This window comes from Chiloscyllium plagiosum, chromosome 3 (assembly GCF_004010195.1).
Source record: "Chiloscyllium plagiosum isolate BGI_BamShark_2017 chromosome 3, ASM401019v2, whole genome shotgun sequence".
NCBI lineage: Eukaryota > Metazoa > Chordata > Chondrichthyes > Orectolobiformes > Hemiscylliidae > Chiloscyllium > Chiloscyllium plagiosum.
Window position 1 is genome coordinate 62,131,481 of NC_057712.1, and position 18,275 is coordinate 62,149,755.

Here is an 18,275-nt window from a genome sequence, read left to right on the forward strand (position 1 = left end):
TTGTCGAATGCCTTACTGAAGTCCATATAGATCACATCTACTGCTCTGCTCTCATCAACCTTCTTTGTTACTTCTTCAAAAAACTCACTCAAGTTCGTGAGACATGATTTCCCACGCACAAAGCCATGTTGACTATCCCGAATCAGTCCTTGCCTTTCCAAATACATGTACATCCTGTCCCTCAGGATTCCTTCCAATAACTTGCCCACCACCGAGGTCAGGCTCACCAGACTATAGTTCCCTGGCTTGTCTTTACAGCCCTTCTTAAACAGTGGCACCACATTTGCCAACCTCCAGTGGCACCTCACCTGTGACTATCGATAATACAAATATCTCAGCAAGAGGCCCAGCAATCACTTCTCTAGCTTCCCACAGAGTTCTCGGGTACACCTGATCAGGTCCTGGGGATTTATCCACCTTTAACCATTTCAAGACATCCAGCACTTCCTCCTCTATAATCTCAACATTTTGCAAAATGTCACCATCTATTTCCCTACAGTCTGTATCTTCTATCTCCTTTTCCACAGTAAATACTGGTATATATTCTCTTTCTGGCATTGGTTAAAAAAGAAAGGTATTATTAAGCAAAAACGGAAATTGCTGGAAAAGCTCAGCAGGTCTGGCAGCATCTGTGGAGAGAAATCAGAGTTAATATTTTGGATCGAGTGATCTTTCCTCAGATTGGTGATTTACAGCATCCACAGTTCTTTAATATGAAGCAGAACTGTCAGATTTCCTACTCACAATGGTAAAGTTTAGAAGGGCGGCCCTTGGTCAAACACCACATGGACATACAGAGATTAATTCACAGCCTAAGGTATCATATTATAAGAAGGACATAGAGTCATTTCCTCAAGGAGTTGAGAAAACAGATGCTGAGTATTTCTATGCAGACCATGAAGAAACAGAATAAAGTCTAAGGAAGCCAAGAGTTGGATGGAAGGGTCTGTTTCCGTGCTGTGCATCTCTATGAATCTAAGTGTTCATCTGGTCAGCATGAGCAATGAAAACAATGAACACATCAACCAATCTACTGCATGTATGCTGCACAAAGTTAAGCAAGCCAGACAACTTTTACTAGTGCATAATAATCCAGTCAAACCAGATTGAAGCTGGGAGTGTACCTCTCCAATCTTGAAGGCACTGATTTTCTTGTTACTGTAAATTATTAATCTCAAACTGGGAGATAGACCAGCTGACACCACTGACCTGTTTAATGCCAGAAAATACACCTGACTTGTTACAACATTGCAGACATTGTTCTGAGCGATAATGGCTCATTCATGAGTGAAGAATTCAGCTGCTTTATCATCTCCACCCTATCTCCAAACAAATGGAAAGGCTGAGGTGGCAGTGAAAATCATCAAGTAAATCATAAAGAAAACACGCAAATCCAGTACATACAAATCCAAGGCAACTACTGATTAGAAAAATGTCCCTAATTAACACACAAAAAGGAGACAGTACAAAAACTAATGTCACACTAATTTCGCTTAAACTACTCATCCAAAAGCAAGAAAGGCTGCTTAAACCTAATAGGCACAAGTGACCAGAATAAAGTGAAATGCAGGAGTTGAGCATGAGCCAGCTGAAATGGGGGATAGATCTTCAGCGCTCTGACAAGAGTCAGCTCAAGTTGCAATTTGGGATACGTGTAGAGTAGTTGTAACTTTGATCATCTATGGTGGAGTTAAGAGACCAGATATACTGTTGTAGGCACATACCCGCAACCGAAGAAGCTGCTCCTTCACTACAGGCAGCCAATGAGGAAGATGTGAGCTTAGAGACTCTGCAGATCACAGATCAACTATCATGCCTAGAGGTCCACAGCATCTCAACACTGGAAATGGAATAACAATTATTGCAGCAATAAGTGACATAGGAATGACATTTCCTGCAGAAGGAACTGTACCCAGCGGAAAAGCTAACAACAATGCGTACCAATAAGAAAATGACATATTGTAAAGGCTATGTGTGCAATACATATGCAAAAACTGACAAGAATAACAAACTACTCATGTATGAGAACAGATGTGTGCATAATGGATAACTTGAGTAATTTACAATGTAAATGATAATGCATCTAATTTTTAAATTTTGCATGAAACAGGGGATATTTGAAATGAAATGTAATACTATAACTAATGTGTTTCCTGGCTTGCCATAATTACATCATAAGGGACTTAGTACTGGTATCCATATTAAATTCAGTTCAGTAAATACACAGTATAAAGAAGACTGTTGTCCTGAGTATGTATAATAAGTATCACTGAGGAATGCCATGCAGACTTCAAAAATATCAGGTCAAGCAATGGCCTGCAATGCTGCCTGCCCCAGGAGATCTGACCTAGTGCTGCGTGGAACTAGAAGTGGCACAACACAAATGAATTTCTCTACCATTTCTCACTAAGTATCATTTAGAAAAGAAACACATTTGATTTACACTTTATGGTATTTGTCCATTGGATGTCTTAAATGAAGGGAGTGAGGGAGAGGGCAGTGCTGACAGAGGGAATGGAGAATTGTGAAACACTGTTGGGGACTGAGGAAGGGAGGGAAAATATTATTGGGGTTAAACATTGTTGAGGTGTAAATAAGGATGGTGAGCACTGTTGTGGGTGAGGAAAGGGGTGTGTACTGTTGGAGGTAATGGAGGGTGAGAATATTATTGATAGTTGAGGAGGTTGTGCTGAGAACGGGGGCAAGGTGAACACTATTGAGGAGTGAAGGAAGGAGAACACTCGGGTATTGTGGCGGGACCACTGTTGAGGGTGAGAATTCATCAAAGAAATGTGACAATCAAAATGTGGATACATAGAGAACACAAAGAACAAGAGAACAGAGGATACAAAATTGGTTGAGCTATAGGAAAAAGAGTAATTGTTAACAGCTATTTTTTGGACTCAATAAAGAGGGTTTCTGATGAAATTCCACAAGAGTTTCCAAGTATACAGATGATACAAAACTGGAAGGAATGTAAACTGTGAAAAAGGCAGTGTACAACTACAAAAGGACATTGATAAGTTAGTATAGTAGGTGATAGGTGCAGATGACGTTCAATACAGTTAAGCGTGAGAGGTACCATTTTCGTAGAAAGATTACCAAAATACAGTAAAAGAAGAGGCACAATCCTAAAGGTTATGCAGGAACTGAATGATCTGGATGTATTCATACAGTACAGGTGGCAGGATAGGTAGAGCAAACAGTTAATAACACACTCAGTATCTTAGGCTTCATTAATAGAGACATCAATGTTAAACATTTATAAAACACTAGTTAAGCATCAGCTAGAGTGTTGTGTACAATTCTGAGCACCACACTTTAGGAAGGATGCAAATGCAGGGGGAAAGTGCAGAAGTACTTCATGAAAATGGCTCTGGGGATGAGAAATGTCAGTTATGAAGATCAATTGGATAAGCTGGGTCTACTTTCCTTAGTGAGGGGAAGATTCAGAGAATTAAAGGAAGTTTTCAAAATCATGGGTGGGTTGGAGAGAGTACCTGGGAAATAACTGTTCCCTCTGAGAACAGAAGGATGTGGGTAAAAGTAATTTGCAAAAGAAGTGAAACACTGTTTCACCCAGCAAGTGGTTTGGGTTTGGAATGCGCTGTCTGGAAATGTGCTGGAAGCAGGTTCACTTGAAGCTTTCGAGAGGGAATCAGGTGCTTATCTAAATTAAACCATATTCAGGATTATGGGGAAAAGCAGAGAAAAGCGTTAAGTTACAGTATTCATTCAGGAAGTTGGAGTAGACACAGTATCTGAACATTGTTTGATTCTGCACAATGCCAATACAATGATTCGGTGGGTGTGAGGGATGGGATGAACACTGTCAGAGGATGAGAGGTGGTGAACAGTGTTGGGATGAATGGGTATCAACAATAAACAAATGCTGGCCACATGGTAACGAATCATTGTAGCCACTATTTTAAAAAAATGTTTATTGTGAAACAGAGCTGGAAATAGCTCTAATAACTCAAGCCTTGGGACATTTAACTTTTAACAGCTAGTGCTGTAACAAAAAAGGAGACACGACTTGGTATCCTCCAACAACCCTGCCCTGCAGGGGAACAGTCGGGTTTAAAGGTTAGCTTTGCATTCTAGAAGTCCAGGTCAGAAACTCAACGCTCATCTGTCGTGCAATAAAAGTAGGAGAAATGAATATTGATTCCTAGTCCTCAAGAGATTCAGGCATGAGTTTCAGCTGACTTTTAGGGGAATTTCAGGTTTCCACTGCTCTTTAGTGCTTGCTGACATCACCTTTGAATTCCCTAGCTCTAATTGTGACGTTAGCACCACCCCCAGCTCACCCCATTCCCTAGTCTCTCTATGATAAGAGGAGCAATGCCATGGAACCACAATGGGCGATTAGCTTCATAAGTCTACAGTCAAACCACAGTTTGAGCATGTGCTTTTACATCTTTTCCTGGTTCTGGCCCCAAGGACTTGGCAAAAGTGTCTCGAGAAGCCTAATGACCTCAAACAAATAGTAGACTCACCAACTTTAAGGGCATTTAAATGGTCATTGGATAAACATATGGACGAAAATGAAATAATGAAGGATAGATATGCTTCAGATTAGTTCCACAGGTCAGTGCAACATTGAGAGCCAAAGGGCAATGTTCTGTGTTCTATGTACTAAATGGCCCAGGCCAGTGAATGAAACCTGACATGACACCTACCCACTGTTTTACAGTCTCTCACATCACTCCAATGCTCTCCCTCTGAAAACCCACCGCATAGGAGTCCCTGACAACCAGATTCAATTTTAACATTAAAATTTCACACATATTTCTCATTACAGTCACATACCTTCCAGGCAATCAGCTATGCCAAACATATCACGCAAACACTATGGTCTACGTAACTAACAGTCCTCTTTCTCTCCTGAAGGACAGGGTTGCCCACAATGAAAACGAAGATAGCAAAACCTGTATCTTCTAAGCCCAATGGAAAAGGCAATTCTCTGTATTGTGTTGCTGGCCGAGACACAGCCTGTGACATTGAGTTTCACTGCAAACTTTGAGGATGACTGTACACTCTGGAAACACAGACTTACATTGTAGGAAACACTAACAAATAGCATTAGAAGACTGCAGCATGAACACTTTGAGCACAGGTACAGGCAGCCAGCTCATGAATTGGACCAGGCTGCATCTGGTGACTACTCACTTATTCTCTGACTGCTTGCTCAGTTAACATGTGGCTGAAGCTCACACCATCTATGCCTGGTCTTGCTGTGTCAATTAGTGCTGGCACACAGTCAGGCAGTGAGCTTTGCTGGTCAACAGTCGTCAGTCCAGGGCCTTATATTTTGCAGTACAGCAGTGTACCACATCAATCTCAAGCCAGCACCATGTGCTAGCAACTTACAAAAAAGATCCACTGTATGTGCAGCAAGCAAGCAGCTATGTCTCAAAATCCACAAGACACCCATTACTCAGGGGTGCCAGTATATTAAGTCAATGACAACCTCCACTCTCAATCCAAGGGTTAAGCCATGGTCAGGCTTCTGGTCAGGGTGACTTCAGTCAGGAAATCTATGCCTCTGCAGTCCAGGCAGTGGATCACAGTCAGTCCTGTGGCTTCAAAGTGGCCAGTCCAGGAGAGAGGGTTGACAGGAAATGACTAATGCAGTCAGGGAAATGTGCAGCCTCCTGTCAGGGGTCTGGGCAGCTCTTGCCCAGGGCCATCCAGTCAGGTTGTTCAAGGGACTAGGAGCAGGGAAGGCACAGATTTCCATGAGAGGGCTGGATGATCAATCTTAGATCACAAGGTACCTGAAAACTCAAGAATTACCCAGAATTTTTTCTGACTAGGATCCTTGCTGACCGAAATATCACTATTTTGCTATAGAATGACATGGAGCTTTCTGTATTCAGGCATTGTTCCAGCTGCTAATTTCCAATATAAGGCCCTCCCAGAGCATGACTTGCATCCAGGTTATGCTAATCACCTAAGTCTCCAACATTGGGTCCAGAAAGGCCATAACAGACTTGACAGGTCTAGACAGAAGTGACAGACTAGATGACCATGACCAAGGTCAAGAGAGGAAGGCAGATCAGTTTGATGATGTCCATTGGTTGATTAAGCCCAGTTAGCTGCATGGTGTTGAGCTTCCACACTTTTAAGAGCAGATATCCTGCCTCTAAATGTTGATGGTTAAATAGATGGCACCAGAACAGTAGCCAGTACTGAGACCACTGAAGGACGAAACTAGCAACAATGGAGGAGGTTCCAGAATGATGATAGGTTTGAGCTGGCCTCAAAGGGGAAATGAGAGTCTCATTATTGAGGGAAGGGATAGGTATACAACAGGCTATCATTGTTGTTGAGTTGACACGACATGGATCACAGAGTGCTTGATCATGAAGGTCCCCAGACCCCAGAAAGTAGTGATCAGCTTCGACTGTTGGCCTTCTACATGGCATTTGGCCTCCTGGCATGGCTAGGTTACAAAGGTGTCAGAATGAAGCCCTTAAGTGGCTATTAGTTGGCTATTTAGGGGCCTCAATTAGTCTCTGGACAGGAAGGTTGTCCTTAACCTTCCCTAGTCTTACTGAATTGAAAGAAGTCAGGAAGAAAACGGGCATTCCAGCATCTAGCTTCCTTCTCGATTCTAAGTGCCAAGGGCAGAATTACATTCTACATAATATTATTTTCTGCCCATTTCTTCAGAGGAATCATTGTCAGGTTGATATTATCAAAAACCTCTTTAATATGGAAATATGTATGCACAGTCAAACACAACTCTGCTTACTTGACACTTTGTCAATGACTTTGCACTATTAAGATCAGGTTTATGACAAGAGTGGGACAATTTGGAACCTGTCATCTAGCCTTGGCTCAAGGGCTTACTTTCACTGAAATGTTAGCTCATAGGTATACATGTGAAATCTCTTGGGTGATGGATGAAAGAATTAAAATACACTTATTATTAATGCCAATGGTCGTTATTTTTCACGTAATGAACGTGCAATGGAAGTTATTTTAAAATATTTGAAATCATTTGCACTGAACCTTATGTGCTGATTAACAAAAGTAAAATCCCCTTGATGGATCTTAGTGAGAAAGTAATGGAAGTAGATTAGATTACATTACAGTGTGGAAACAGGCCCTTCGGCCCAACAAGTCCACACCGACCCGCCGAAGTGTAACCCACTCATACCCCTACATTTACCCTTTACCTAACACTACGGGCAATTTAGCATGGCCAATTCACCTGACCTGCACATCTTTGGACTGTGGGAGGAAACCGGAGCACCCAGAGGAAACCCACGCAGACATGGGGAGAACGTGCAAACTCCACACAGTCAGTCGCCTGAGGCGGGAATTGAACCTGGGTCTCTGGCGCTGTGAGGCAGCAGTGCTAACCACTGTGCCACCGTGCCGCCCACAAGTAAAAGCACCATATGTTTTTGTATCGGCTAAACTTAATTGAGAATTTACCCAGAGAGTCGCCAGTGAAGAAATGATCAATAATCCTCCTGTGTTGCAGTACTTGATTTGGTGTCAGAACTAAGTATGACACAAATGGTGATGTCATTCATGTTTTCAGTAGATTCATGAATATAGCTATTACTGTAAATGGGATACTTTGTCAAATAGCAACCTTTAATTTCACAGAAGCTGAGGTAAAGCCATAAAAACAGTTCATCATTTATTTATTAACACTGGTCTAAACTTAAACAAAGTCTGGTTAAGGTATGGCAGCAATTCAGTGTGGACAAAGGTATGAGCTTTCAATGTCAGTTATTGATCAAGCTTCATATTGAATGAATTATTCTATACAACAGCAGTACTTCATTTGTAATATATCAAACAAATGGAGCACGTGGTACATCTTGTGTAGAATTAATCTATAGGTATTTCCATTATTTCCTTTTGCTAAACAAATGTGAATAGATATTTAAGTATTACTTCACAAGGAAGTGGTGAGGAAGGACTCAGCTTTCTTACAAGAAAATATGCAAATCTCAGCTGATGCCTGATGGCTTACTCCATGTTCAACAAAGCACTGACAAGGGTGATAGAGGCTGAAAACATCATAACATTTAGAAAGTACTTAGACTTATACTTGTGATGCCAAGGCATGCAAGGCTAAGGGCCGAGTGCTGTAAAATAGGATTAGAATAGCTTGATGGTTGTTTTTAACCGGCGCAGATTCGTTGGCCTCAGAACGTTTATCTGTTTTGATTTGATTTGATTTGATTTGATTTATTGTCAAATAGTACAGTGAAAAGCTTTGTTTGTGAGCAGTACAGGCAGATCACAGTAAGTAAGGACATACTGGTCACAAGGAGCTTGGACAGAGTGAGGCATACAAATTACATTGCACAGGAGGTGCATGAAGCAAGATCAACATTAATAAGATCAGTATTATTTAAAGTTAGAGAGGTCCATTCATCAGTTTAATAACAGCAGGGAGGAAGCTGTTCTTGAACCTCGGTGCGTGTGTTCAAGCTTCTGTATCTTCTGCCTGATGGAAGAGGTTTAGGAGCGTATTACCTGGGCGGGAGGTGACTTTGATGATGTTGGCCGCCTTTCTGCAGCAATGAGAAATGTAAATGGAGTCCATGGGTGGGAGGTTCGCTTCTGTGATGGTCTGGGCTGTGCCCACAACCTTAGGTTGCTTCTCACAGTCAAGGGCAGAGCAGATGCCGTACCAGGCCATTATGCACCCAGACAAAATGCTTTCAATGCTGCGTCTGTAAAGGTTGGTGAGGTCATTATGGACATGCCAAATTTCCTGAGCTGCATGAGGAAAAAGAGGTGTTGTTATGCCTTCTTGACCATTGCATCTTCTTGGGAAGTCTAAGACAGGCTGTCGGTTATTGTCACTCCTAGGAACTTAATGCTCTTAAGCTCCACTCTGCTGATGTAGATGGGAGCCTGTTCTCCTCCTTTCATTCTGAAATCAATGATTAGGCATTTTGTTTTATCGACATTGAGAGAGAGGTTGTTGTTATTGCACCATATCACCAAGCCCTCTATCTCCTTTCTGTATTCTGACTCATTGTTGTTGATGTCTGTCCCACCACAGTGGCGTCATCAGTAAACCTTTGGATGGCATTCATTTGGAATTTGGTTACACAGCTGTGAATGTACAGGGAGTACAGTAGGGAGCTGAGAACCCATCCTTGGGGGGCTCCAGTGTTGAGGATTATCATGGAAGAAGTGCTGTAGTCTATCTTCACTGATTGCAGTTTGTGGGTCAGGAAGCTGAGGATCCAGTTGCAGAGGAAGGAGCCTAGACCTAGGTCTTGGAGTTTTGAGATCAGTCTGAAGGAGATAATGGTACTGAAGGTGGAGCAGTAGTTGATGAGCAGGAATCTGAAGTGGGTGTCCTTGTTATCCAAATGTTCCAGGATTGAGTGCAGGGCTAGGGAAATGGCATCCACTGTGGACCCATTATGTCAGTAGGCAAATTGCAGGGAATTGAGGGAGCTGGGAGACTAGAATTGATGTGGGCCATGACCAGCCTCTTGAAGCACTTCATGATTAAGGAGGTCACAGCCACTGGGCAGTAGTCATTAAGGTACATTTCATGTGCTTTCTTTGGTACTGGGATGATGCTGGTCTTCTTTAACCAGTTGAGGACTTCGGTTTGTAGGAGGGAGAGGCTGAAGATGTCTGTGAATACCTCCGCCAGCTAGGCCATACAAGATCTAAGTGCGCGTTCTGCTTGCATAGTACTAAATGCTGCATGCCTGGTCTTCAGTAGGCACTGGATTTCCAAGTTTATCCAAGGTTTCTGGTAGAGGAACACACAAATTGACTTCTTTGGCATGCAGTCCAGTAGACCTCTATAAGATATACTCCTTTTTCACTACAGATAGGATACAAATTCGGGTTCCATATCATTGGCACTTCTGACACTGTGAGAGCTGCTTTAGTACCAAGTTATTGTCTTTACCATAAGCACATATGAGCAGAAGCAGATGATTCAGCCCTCCAATAAGATTACGATTGAGCAGTTTGTGTTTTGAATTCCACCTTTTCATCTAACCTGAAACATCTTTGATTTTCCTGATTTCCACCTTAAAAGTCTTCCATTTCTATGTTTCCACTGCCTTCTGAGGCAGAAAATTCCTAAGTTGCACAACTCAGACAGAAAAAACACATCATCTCTGTACTGTCCCAAAAACCTATAATTTAAAAACTTTATTACCTAGTGCAGGATTCACCTTTTCTCCCACACCAGTCTTTGAGTCACACCTTCACTTCTCTAATCTTATTCATCCTATGCCAATTTGCACATGATTCAGGTAGCAATCCATACCAATGAGGTTCTGCATACTCACTCTAACCTCTTACAGTCTCTTAGCCATGGGTATTGATGATACATATATCTCAGCAAGGGACCCGGTAATCTCTTCCCTAGCTTCCCATAAAGTTTGGGAAAACACCTGATCAGGTCCTGAGGATTTTTCTATCTTTATACTTTATAGGACCTCCAGCTCCTCATCTTCTATAATATGGTCACTTTTCAAGACATTGCTATTTATTTTCCCAAGTTTCTTAGCTTCCATGTCCTTCTACACAGTAAATAATGATGCAAACTATTCATTTACTATCTCACCCGTCTCTTGTGGTTCGACGCATGGACAGATCTTTAAGAGGCCCTATTCTCTCCCCAGTTATTCTTTTGCCTTTATAGTATTTGTAGAATCTAATGTCCCCTTCTTGCCCTCCTGATTTCCCTTTTAAGTATACTCCTACTGCGCTTATACTCCTCTCGGAATTTACTTGACCTCATTTCCCTATACATAAGCCTTTTTCTTTCTCTTAATCAAAGCTTTAATTGTTCTAGTCATCCAGCACCATTTCGCTCTCTTGCTGCACTGCTAAGTGGCCTGCCACCCATTTCTAGTCGTACCAGCCTTGGCTTTCACACTAATAAGAACATACTCTCTGAAATCTCCAATCCTTCCCTTTACCGGCAACCAGCCTCCCCAAGCAACTTTTTAAAGTTCCTATCTAATACCATCAAAATTGGCATTACTCCAATTTGGAGCTATAACTTTTAGAACAGGTCTATTCTAAAACTAATAGAATTATGATCACTTGGCCCCAAAGTTCTCTCTCACTGACACCTCTGTCACTTGCCCTGCTTTATTTCCCAAGAGAAGGTCAAGTTATTTTCCTTCTCTAGGAAGTCCATCCACAAAAAAATTTCTTGAACACACAACAAATTCCTCTTTTCCAAGCCCTTAATATTATGGCAGTCCCAGTGTGTGTTTGGAAAGTTAAAATCCCCTACCATAACCACCCTATTATTCGTAGAGCTTTCTGAGATCTCCTTACAAATTTGTTTCTTAATTTCCTTGCTGCACTGCTAAGTGGCCTGCCACCCATTTCTAGGAGTGACTGATACATTCAGAGCCCTTAATTTCACAAATAATGTTTTTTCCACATTCAATACAAGTCAAGCAGACTTCATTAACTATAAGCAACTCCAAAAACATAAAAGGAAAGAAAATAGATAGTAATCATACTTTACATCACCTCTCAAAAACACTTCAAATCTCAAAGTGCATCACTGCCAATGAATGACTTTTGAAATGTAGTCATTGTTAAAAAAGAAATGCACAAAAATGCATACACAACACCTCCCACAAGCAGCACCATGGTGATGGTAGCACAATCTGTAGTTGTGATATTGAATAAGGAATAAATATTGGCTGGGACAGCAGAGATAATTGTGCAGCTTTTCTGTGAAATAGCAGCTGTGGGACTGAGGTACCATAGATATTACAGAAATGTAGCTCAGGGAGAGATGAGTGGCCGCTTAATGTTCTGGTATATAGATGTTACAGGCATAATGTTACAGTTGTACTTAGGGAGGATATTCCTGGGAGAAGTTCAGTTAAGTTATATGGGTGCAGCTGAGAAATAAAAAAGGAATGGTCATGATTTTGAGATTGTACTACAGAACCTCACCACCCACCCCCCCAAAAAAAATAGTCAGCAGGAAATTAAGCGTGTGATGGAATACTCCCCACTTGCTTGGATGGTGTTCAGCTCTAACAACACTCAAGAAGCTGAACACCAAAGTAACTTGTTTGATAGGCACCATATCCACAAACATCTACTCCCGCTAACACCAACACACAGTAGCATAAGTGTGTATTAAAGAGAAGATGCACTGCAACAACTAATCAAGACTCCATCGACCACACCTTCCAAACCCACAAATACTACCATCTTGAGAGACAAGGGCAACAGGTATAATGGAATATCACCTTCTGCAAGTTTCCCTCCAAGCCACTCACCCCCTTGACTTCAAATATTTTGCCATCCTTTCAGTGTCTCTGGATCAAAATCCTGAAACACCCTCCTGTAGTATTGTGGGTGTGGCTGTTCAAGAAATTCACCAGTACCTTCTCAAGGGCAACTCAGGATGGGCAGTAAATGTGGATTCAGCTAATGAAGTCCACAACCTACGGTTGAATGTAAAATAACTGTACAGAGGCTGGTATCCCATCACCAAGTCACCCTTTATTTATATGTGCACTTACATGAGCTGTGACCAGCCAGATCAAAGTCTGTCTCTAGACTGAGATCTTCTGAATCTCCTGCTTATTTTTTTTAGTGCTTATTTTTCCCCAGCACCAATGTTGTGTTAATGCAGGTGTGAGACACAGTGAAAGACACAAGGTGCATGAACCTTTATTCAGTTTCCACTACCATGAAGAAAAAGTACAACCATATATATCTGTTTGAATTTTTTTTATCTTTGAAAAAAGAAGAATGTTGTGTTCTGTCTCAAAGTTAGTATGCCAGTCTACCATTTAACCTATGATATCATCACTGTATCGTAACATATGACCTTATTTTAACTAGGGCCTCTCGAAGTTTGTCAGACTGATGAGAGCATGCTATAATGGTAATCAAATAGCTTAATATTAATCCAGACACTGAAATGCCTGCGACTATGAAATATTTAAATATCAGGAGCTGTAATAAACATTTTCTGAATCCTTCACATCTAGTGCTCACGTTACATGCACTAACATAAGCATTATGAATCAAGCATAAATACTCCACTAGAGAATGGCTCTAATAACAGGTCAACAATATGCTGTATATCTTTCACTGATGTGAATTCCGCTGCACATTGTCATATCTAAATCACTAGTTTAAAATCCAACAGATTTATTTGGTAGTATTAGCTTTTGGAGAGCTGCTCCTTCATCAGGTAGCTAGAAAAGTTGGATTACACAACACAAAATTTATAACACAAGATTATAGTGTCATGCAACTGATACGATATATTGAAAAAAACCTAGCTTCCTGCTAAGTCTTTCATCTTTTAGAATGGGTTGCAGGTTTTGATTCATTAATATGTAAATCTCAGAATCCCAGTTGCAAGATACTATGATCTTGTGCTATGATCTCTGTGTCTTACGATCCTGCCCCATTAGCTACCTGACAAAGGAGCAGTGCTTCGAAAGCTAGTCCTTCCAAATAAACCTGTTGGGCTATAAGCTGATGTTGTGTGATTTTTAACTTTGTCCACCCCAGTCCAACACTAGCACCTCCTCATCATAAATAAACTCTGCATTCAGACAATGGAAACACTATCCGTTGAGATATTTAAGGGGATTTTGATATGATTTCACAAAGTGATGTGAATAGCATCCATTTTACCCTGGACCTTGGGAAGGTGAGTGCCTCTATTAAACAGTATCATCCTGTCTTGTTGCAGTGTATTACAAAAGTGCCAATGGTCATAGTCTATTTTCCCATTAAAGAAAACTGCTGGTGAGTTAAATGTGAGTGTTTGTCCTTCAAGAAAGGGACAAGGTTGAGAAGGCTGGGCCTTCATAGTCTGCTCAGTCTGCTATTAGCATTACTCTGCATTGCAACTGAGCTGCCCCACCAACTGAACTAGCCAAATCCCTTGCCATGATTAGACAGTGATGAGCTTTTCAAATTTCATTTTATAAAGCTTACCAATGAATACACAAAAACATGTGCTCACTTCTAATCTAATAGAAAATCAAATAGCGGCCTGGACAAACCTTGGCCATAATTTTGTTTTACAGAGCTCACTTTTGTCGTCCCAGCTAGCAATGCATTGCTGCAGGTTCTCCTCAGAATGTAGCAGATATGTATCCAATATTTCCCAAAATCTTATGATTTTAGCTGACCAAGGGAGTAAACTCTATGTCTAAGTTACTTGGAATATTTTGCAAATGTGGAGTCACAGTTCATGGAGCTGCAGGACCACTTGTCTCATTACAATATAATTGAATAAGTTCTGTCAGGACTTGGCAGACAGAATCGTCACTGGAAAGGCCATGAAGAGAATCGGCTGAATCAATTTTGAGACAGAAAACCAGTGTGAACTGTCTTCTGTCCCTTTTTACAGCCGTTAAAATGATGAAATTGCATCTGAAACTGTATTTTTTTAATAAAAACCTATATCCTTTTGCCTGTAGCTCTTCAAATGCAGCAATTGTCATTTTATTTTCAGTGAGGGCTCTGCAGCAAGATTAATTTGTCATGTCATGCAAGTTTTATCTTTAACGGTACAGCCAGTTTGTTAAACAATTGACTAAGTACTTATGACAATTATGTCTTGTGACAAGCTTTGGGATTATGTTTAGAGAAAGGTGCATGAGCGTTGTCTCTAGAAATTAGTTAATTAGATTCATATATCTCTACAGTTGATTCAAATTCTTACTAATAGAGTTCGACACTCTTGAAATGCTACAGAAATATTTCGAATGGGGATTCCCATTTTTCTACCTTTATTTCCATTGGCCTATTATGGTTCACTATCACATCAGAAAGATACTTTCAATACAAGTTGCCAGATTAATTCTAAGACTGATCTGTTGCACACTTCCACAATTACATTAAAGACCTTTCAGACCACAGATATCATTTACAGCAGATTTGAGTATTTTTTCTTGGAATTTTATATTTCAAAAGCTCCTTTTCTACATTTCCTAACTAAACCTTGCTCATTGATGTTCAACCTTTTGCTTCTAACCTTTCCCATCTCCAACCACACCATGGGCCACATCCAAAGTAAAGATAAAATTTGACTTTACTCTTAGTCTTACTGCCACGTCTATGTTAAACACATCTTTTTAAAATCTTTTTTGAGAAATTCCCATTCATCCTGTTCTTGGGGATGGAGAGTCAATGTAGGAGAAGGGATAGATGAGAAAGAGAAGGCAACAGAGGAAATGGAAAATGAAAATGAAGGGGAGGGAATAAAGGAGGTGAATCCAAAAAGTATGGATTAGGAGAAGGATGGAAAAGAAGGAATTGATTAAAGAAGTAGAATACACCTTTTAAAATATTTTGTGGCCCTTTTTTCAGTGCCCTTTAACTTGCTCAGCAAAGAGTAGAAATTTGAGGCAGGTTAAATGAAATTACATCAAACTTGTTGGACAGAATGGTTGATGGTGACAATAGTAATCTAAAATATGCTCAGTGGCAGGAAAAGAAAATACATCCGAGCTGAATCACAAAGTTAGGAAATATTAATTTGTTGAGCAGAGACAACGGATAAACACTTCCTCTGTAAATGCCAAACAATTGTACATTTATATTCCAGTAACCCATGAAATTTTTGCCTGCCATTCCACTCATTCTGCTGAGTCTGAGGATTCCTTTAAGGTGACCTTCAGACTGCGTTGTATGATTGATATCTCTTTGTTTCATAACAATACATTAACAGTGTTATGTACATGTGCTTGAGATTCTCTCATCACTCAATGCATGCTTAATAGAGAGTATTAACATAAACATAAGAATCTGCACCTTCACCTTAGGGGATTGCAAATTGGGACCTTTGGTGGGACATCAATGGGCCTTACAGGTCACCCCAGCTTATAAATTAAATGGAACACCCCTCCCTTTAAATTCCCGCAATGTTTTTCAGATATGTGTAGACTATATTGGAAGCTCAAGTTTGTAAAATCTCCTCTGTAATGTTGTTGAGATAATGATGTGATGCATCATTATGTGCTGCCCATGCAGATGAGCGTTTTTCCTTTACAAAACCCTGGAGAGAGATTGATTCATTGAAAATTTGTTCCTGTTTTACTGAAGTAGAATTTGCTCTTTCCATTGTTTCCCTTACCTTTATTCTATTATATTTTTCTACATAGTTCAAGCAAAATAAGAAGATTGTTTTTTTTACATGCATTAGTTTTAAAATTACATGGAAAATATATTTATTTCTGTTCTTTAGTTATTCCTGGCTAAAGCTTGACAAAACATTAAGTTAACCATGTGATTCTAATGTTTATGACATCATTAGAAATGCTTGTACACATTTTGAATTGTGACATGCTAACAGCTTTCTTATTCTACTTTCTTGCAAGGCCATGGAACTAAAGGGGTTTTTGAACTGCTGGCTGGATGGCGGAGAACAAAAGAAGATCAGCCATTTAAGGAGCGAATAGCATCTGCATATTCTGATGTGATGGTGTCGTACACAATGACAAGCTCTCTCTATATCATTACCTTTGGTATGGGTGCAAGCCCATTTACAAATGTTGAATCTGTTAAAATCTTCTGTCAGAACATGTGTGTCACTATTCTAGTAAATTACTTCTATATTATTTCTTTCTATGGCTCGTGCTTGGTCTTTGCTGGGCAGCTGGAACAGAATCGCTACCATAGTATTTTTTGCTGTCGAATCCCTTCACCTGAATACCTGGCTTCCAGGCCTGTCTGGTTTAAAACTATGATGAACGATGGATTCCAACAGTCCGGTTCTCATGACTGTGATCCATATCAAAAACATTTCATTCAGCGTTTTTTGAGGGAGCACTACACTGAATGGATCATTAATACATATGTCAAGCCCTTTGTCGTGTTACTGTACCTGATTTATGTGTCATTTTCCTTTATGGGATGTTTACAAATCAGTAATGGATCAAATCTCATTAATTTGCTTGCAAGTGACTCACAAAGTGTTTCCTTCACAATAATCCAGCAAAAATACTTCAGCAACTACAGCCCGGTAATAGGTTTTTATATTTATGAGCCAATAGAGTACTGGAATCTAACAATACAGGAAGACTTGCAAGTTATCAGCAGGGGCTTCATCAGAATATCATGGATTGAACATTACTTACAGTATTTGAAAAAACTCAACATTACAGTACTAACCAAAAGTGAATTTATTAATATTCTAGCCAATTCGTTTCTAAAGCAACCAGAATTTCAAAACTTTGTGGATGATATCATTTTTTCAAAGACTTCAGATGAAGTAGATATCATCGCCTCCCGTATGTACATGGTGGCTCGAACCGCTGAGAACATACACGATGAAATGGTTGATTTACTGGAAACCTTACGGAAACACTCTCTCATTTCTAGGATAAAGTACATAGTGTTCAATCCAACCTTTGTTTTCATGGATCGATATAGCTCCTCCATCACCTCACCAATCCTGAATTCCAGTGTTAGTGTCCTGATCATTCTAATGCTGACCGTTTTTTTGGTTATCAATGCATTGGGCAATGTTTGGGTGATACTTAGCGTAACATCAATGGAGTTCGGTGTGGTTGGATTGATGACACTATGGAAAGTAGATATGGACAGCATCTCAATCTTGTGCCTTATCTACTCTTTGAACTATGCCATTGACCACTGTGCACCTCTGCTTTTTACATTTGTATTAGAAAAAGAACGTACCAGGACTGAATGTATCAAAAACTCTTTAGAATGGAATGGAGCAGCCATCTTGCAGAGTAATATTTGCTTTCTTTTAGGGTTGATGCCCCTGGTTTTTGTGCCTTCAAATTTGACCTTGACACTGTTTAAGTGCTTACTTCTAACAGCCACCTGCACACTGCTACACTGTTTTGTTATATTACCTGTCTTTCTAACATTTTTTCCTCCATCTAAGAAAAGGCACAAGAAAAAAAAGCGCATGGAGAGGAAAGAGGAAATTGAATGCGTGGAGATACGCGATAATGCAGGAATGGTTGATCACGTCACCACAGTTTGAACACCTAAATAAAACATCACTGGAAAAAATCGGTATCAGAACAGACCCACCGAACAGGTGATTTGGCTCCCTGGTAAGGTCTGAGCTTTCTTCAATCCTGACAGCTTGTGCTGGCCAATAGGACAGAACTAAGGAAGCATGGGTGAATTAAAATGTTCTGTCATAGGGTTTCAATAGAATGCCCTGTTCCATCTAACACAAAGGGTGCAATGAAAGTGAAATACTGAAATTAATGGTAAATTGTGAACCATGATTTGAAGGTTTAAGAAAAAAATGACCATGTCCTTTT

At 40.3% G+C, this 18,275-nt stretch overlaps 1 protein-coding gene across 2 annotated transcripts in view; it reads left to right on the top strand.

Moving 5' to 3' along the window:
* The window catches only part of ptchd4 (patched domain containing 4), a 92,968-nt gene extending 74,982 nt beyond the window's left edge, over positions 1 to 17,986 (top strand). For both annotated transcript variants that reach the window (XM_043683105.1, XM_043683114.1), the window contains exon 3: positions 16,350 to 17,986. In XM_043683105.1, coding sequence (XP_043539040.1) covers positions 16,350 to 17,986 — 1,637 coding nt within the window. The remainder of the gene's footprint in view (positions 1 to 16,349) is intronic.
* The last annotated feature ends 289 nt before the right edge of the window (positions 17,987 to 18,275 follow it).